Consider the following 4,541-nt stretch of genomic DNA (forward strand, 5'->3'; position numbering starts at 1 on the left):
GGAACAGCAGTGCGGAGAGTCTCTTGGTCAGGGCAGTTGGGAAGGGTATCAGACTGCTCAGGGAAATGTATTGGCTGAATAACCTTTTAAAATAACAAACCTCTGTCTCGATGGGCAGAAACAATGTCTTTCTGCTTCTTTGCACACCCGTACATTTAAACATCTATAGTTCAGGGAATTGCTGTTATTTGTTTTTGGAGTGAAATACCCATTTGTGATGTGTGGGATGCAAAGGGGCATCTGGGGGAAGCTGGTGGCACATGTTGTGTCCCGGTAGTTTCTGAAGGGCCTGATCCAGGCTGGTGTGTTGTGCCTTTAACTTCTAGATAATCCGTGGAACTGTTGAGTGCATACAGTTATGTGTAAATTTAATCCCGTCATTTAAGCCTCTTTTAATTACATTTTTGTCTCTCTACAATTTTTTGTTGTTGTTGTTTTTGTTTTTGTTCTTTTTTTTTCTTTTTTTTCTTTTTTTTGAAGTGCTGCGCTGGTTACCTCCTTGAATAATGGCTTTTGTAAAAACTAGATGAATATGGTGTTCATTCATGGTTGCAAGGTGAGGTCTATGGTATTTTAAAATGAAGCATGAAAGAATGGGTTAAATCCCTACAGCTAGATTCTAAGGCTTTATTATTGCTCCATTTTTCTCCTCTCAGAAATGACTGTCCAAACCCAAATGAACGGACTGTAACATCAAAAACCAGCCAAACGTTTTTATAAACCTCCTGCACTGTTTAAATGTCGAAACTAAATTTACCAACCTTGGCAGATTTTTCAAAGATGAACAGGATTTCCAAGTGTTCCAAGCTTCAAGTAAAAAGAGAGAGAGAGAGAGATCTAACAGCTCCTAAAATATTTGCAGCAAGCACCTGGTGGTAGCTGCAATTTCTTCTACCCAATGCAACTACCTTCCTATCCAGCATCTCCATACTCAGAAGTTTATTACAGTGCCAGGATAGGACAGTCCCAAAATAAACCCCAGCCCCCAGAAGACAAACACTTTCCTACAAAATACCCCTCTGGGAGAGCCCATGAGTTTCTGATGTAGGTTGTCAGTATCGCAACCCAGCTGGTTACGCTAAACGAGTTTAAAAAAAACCAACACCAACCAAACACATGACTGGGCTGCCTTTTTTTTTTTCTTTTTTTTTTTTTTTTTAAATTTTTTGAATCAGGGCTTGTTGTCAGAGATCCTGCGTAAAGAAGAAGACCCTAGGACAGCTTCCCAGTCCCTCCTGGTAAACTTAAGGGCAATGCAGAATTTCCTGAACCTGCCTGACTCGGAGCGGGATCGTATCTATCAGGACGAGAGAGAGAGAAGTATGAACCCCAACGTGAGCATGGTGTCTTCAGCGGCCAGCAGCCCAAGCTCCTCCAGAACCCCCCAGGTAAGATGTGATCCCTTGTTATCTGTTTGTTGTGTGGGTTAGTCCAGGGAAGGAGTTCTCTCCGCCCTTCCCCTGTCTGTTGCTCCCCTCACCCAGATGAGTTGTGGAAATCTTTTTGTAAGGTTTTGGGGTGGCTGTTAAGAGACATTTAGTGGATTTCAGCAAGATTTTGTGATGACTGCTTTAGCTTTAATCTATGCCATAAATGCAAAAAAGTGTAACATTAGAGCCCGAAAGAGTGCATGTGGGCATTACATATAAGCTGTTGATATATGTCCACTAAATGGCTGTTAGAGAATATATTATAGAAAGACAGCATACGTAAATTTAATCTGTGTCTGTTACATTCTGCAGAACACAGAGGAAATTTCTGGGCTTGTGAAGAGGTTCATATATGTTGCAATAAAAAGTGTGTAGTGAACAGAGGTCGACAGTGAATTAGAGGAGATCAGAGTCCCTGAGTTAGAGGTTTACACGTGTAATTATTTGAAGTACAGAAAGTAGAGGTGGGCAGGGTGCTGGGAAGGAAGATGATGCTTTGCAGCTCCAAACCAGCTGTCATCTCCTTGACTTAACTGCACGTGTTTATTAATGTGCTGTTGCCGCCTACTTGTTCCTTTGCACTAAGAAAGAGCATCCACACACCACGCTGTAATCATCAAACCCTTTTACCAGACTGCTTGCAGTCCCAGACATAGACTCTGAAAAAGCAAGGGTGCTTGCACAAGAGGTGATGATTAACTCCTGTCATGACATTTGCCTAACTTGAGTTTGAAATTTGTAACTCTACATACACGATAGGTCAGTTCTAGCACTTCTCTTGATCTTAGTAAATGGGCCTGTATAACGCTCCTGCTTTGGTGCTTTCACAGTCATGTAGTCTGCAAAGTCTCAGGCTGTGTTAGCCATGCTTATAATAGTACTACTGAGCACTTTCATGCTGAATTCTGTAAGCATAGCTGCTAAGAAGAAGTACCCAGGTTTGGGAGGGGGGCATAGTTGTACATGCAAACTGATCATCCTTAAGGAAGGTGTGATTTTGTAGAAACTGTTGAGCTTTTCCAGTTTAACCTGGGCATTTGGGTGCACTTCACCACAGTACATGATGTAAAGAACTGTTTTCACTGAAAGCAAGTGTATCCTGACAACACAAATTTGATGCTAAATTTTTATTACATGAGAAACTCATTGTATACTTGTTATCTTTTTTAGTTACCTTTCAGGTAAACTGAAATTGCAAAGGGAACTATTTTAATGTTTAGGTAGTGTATCCACTTTCTGTTTTTGTATTTATTCATGAAAGAATTGGCTTATTCCTCCTTATATTTAATAGATTTTGCAACTGGAATCAAATAACAAAAGGAAGTGGAGAGTTTAGATGCAATCCAGTGAGAATAAAAATTGGATCTGTTGCCCCATCTCATTCCTCTGTCAAAATATGTGATTTTCCCATGTTCTACCCACAGCTAGAACATAATTTAAAATAACAGAAATTTTGCCTGCCTTTTTAAGACCTAAGTGTTGCTAGAAAACCATACTCTAAAAGTATAAAGCAGCCAACCCTTGCCTTATTTCAACGTGAAGAATCCAGTAGAATATTGTGAGGTTTTGAATCGGCAAAAGCAACACACAAAGGTTTGTGTACCCAGAGCTTGCCTTGTGCCCACTGGATAGCGTTCCCCCAGCCCTCTGAGGGCCAGCACCAGTCAGCACAGGTGCTGTTTTGACAACTTGGACACCTCTGCAAATGAGGCTGCTTCCCATCTCCCAGGCAGGCAGCATGGCTACTCTGCTTCCCCATATGCCCGGTATTAGTTCTGATGAGACAAATGTCGTCCTCGTGTGCAGCGCAGCGATTCCCGGCAGTGTTGCCTCCCCAAGCAGGTATGTTACCTACCGTGGAGCGGGGTGCTTCGGGTCAGCATCGGTAGGAGCTGTACCGTCCTTTCAGGAATTGTGTTAGGGTGCTGGAGAAGTTGATGGAATAGCATTTGGAAACACAGTTTCCATAGATACCAGTCTCCCGCGGCAATACTTCTGGGAATGATCCTTGAGTGTGCTGGACAGGAGGAGAGCAGTGGCAGATACCTGTGGAAGCGCTGGTGCTGGGGCAGTCGTGCAGGCAGGTGTAAGGGCACGCAGAGGAACCTGACTTGGCTCTCCTGAACTTTGAGCCAGCCCCAAGCCCCCTCGTGGGGCGTCCCCTGCTTAGGACCTGCTCGGAGGTAAGAATGGCAGATTGAACAGCAAGTGCTGCGGGGAAGAGGCTCTGAACTATTAGGGGTTATTGTGTGCACAGGGAAGACCAGCAGTAATGGCTGGGTTTCAGTGCTCTGGCACAGTGGTTGCAGACACTTCTTATTTTTTTTCCCCACTGTTTGCAACAAAACGTTTCAGTATTGGCAAAGTCCTTTTTAATATCAAGACCAGTTTTGGATCTGGGCCTCTAACACAAAATACCTTATTTTAGTGACTGTGATATTTTGGTTTTGTACTTGCCCTACCTACTTCTGTGATTAAATAAACAATGGCCCAGCTTTCAGGGGGTGTAGGGCAGGCTCTCCTCTGACATGTGGCTGTGAAGCTGGCAGTGTAAGAGACCCATGCAGGATGGAGCTGTATTTCAAATCTTTATTTTACATGCTAATCTTATTCTGAGGATCTCAGGCCTCCGTAACAGCCTTTGAGGCCCTGGTGACCTTGGCTGCTGTGCTAGCCAAAGGCTCCAGCAACTGGGAAGGCTCTTTTTATACCCATCAAAACGTGGCAGTGCTTTTGGTAAAATTAAGCTCCATTAAATGATTCCTGACAAACTTGGACAGTCCTCTTCCTTCCAATGATCTCTTTGTTGTTTTCTTATGTTTCCCACAATCACCCCACACAATTGCCCTAACTCTCATCTCTCTGTGAACACTGAATTTCACAGAGCGTGGTGTCTCTGTTGGTCCCTGCATCAGGCTGTACCCCACATGTGGTCATGGCCTGTGGATGGCGGTGGGTTGAGCACCAGCCTCCCTGGGGCATGGGTGGTGCTGGGGTGTCCCAGCTGCCCTCCAGCTGTCCCCGCCTGAACACAGGGGGCTAGCCTTGGCAGGGGCAGGATATCTTGGGCTCTTTCTATATGGGTCCTGCCTGCAACAGGCAGGGAATGAG

General features: G+C 44.2%; 1 protein-coding gene across 1 annotated transcript in view; it reads left to right on the forward strand.

Annotated features, from left to right (window-relative positions):
* SATB2 (SATB homeobox 2) overlaps window positions 1–4,541 on the forward strand; it is a gene marked incomplete at both ends in the record, with an annotated part of 30,172 nt that overhangs the window by 12,681 nt on the left and 12,950 nt on the right. Inside the window, one exon of the mRNA XM_010072849.1 lies at window positions 1,176–1,388. Coding sequence (XP_010071151.1) covers window positions 1,176–1,388 — 213 coding nt within the window. The remainder of the gene's footprint in view (window positions 1–1,175; window positions 1,389–4,541) is intronic.

Source organism: Pterocles gutturalis, unplaced genomic scaffold (genome assembly GCF_000699245.1).
Source record: "Pterocles gutturalis isolate BGI_N339 unplaced genomic scaffold, ASM69924v1 scaffold37267, whole genome shotgun sequence".
NCBI lineage: Eukaryota > Metazoa > Chordata > Aves > Pterocliformes > Pteroclidae > Pterocles > Pterocles gutturalis.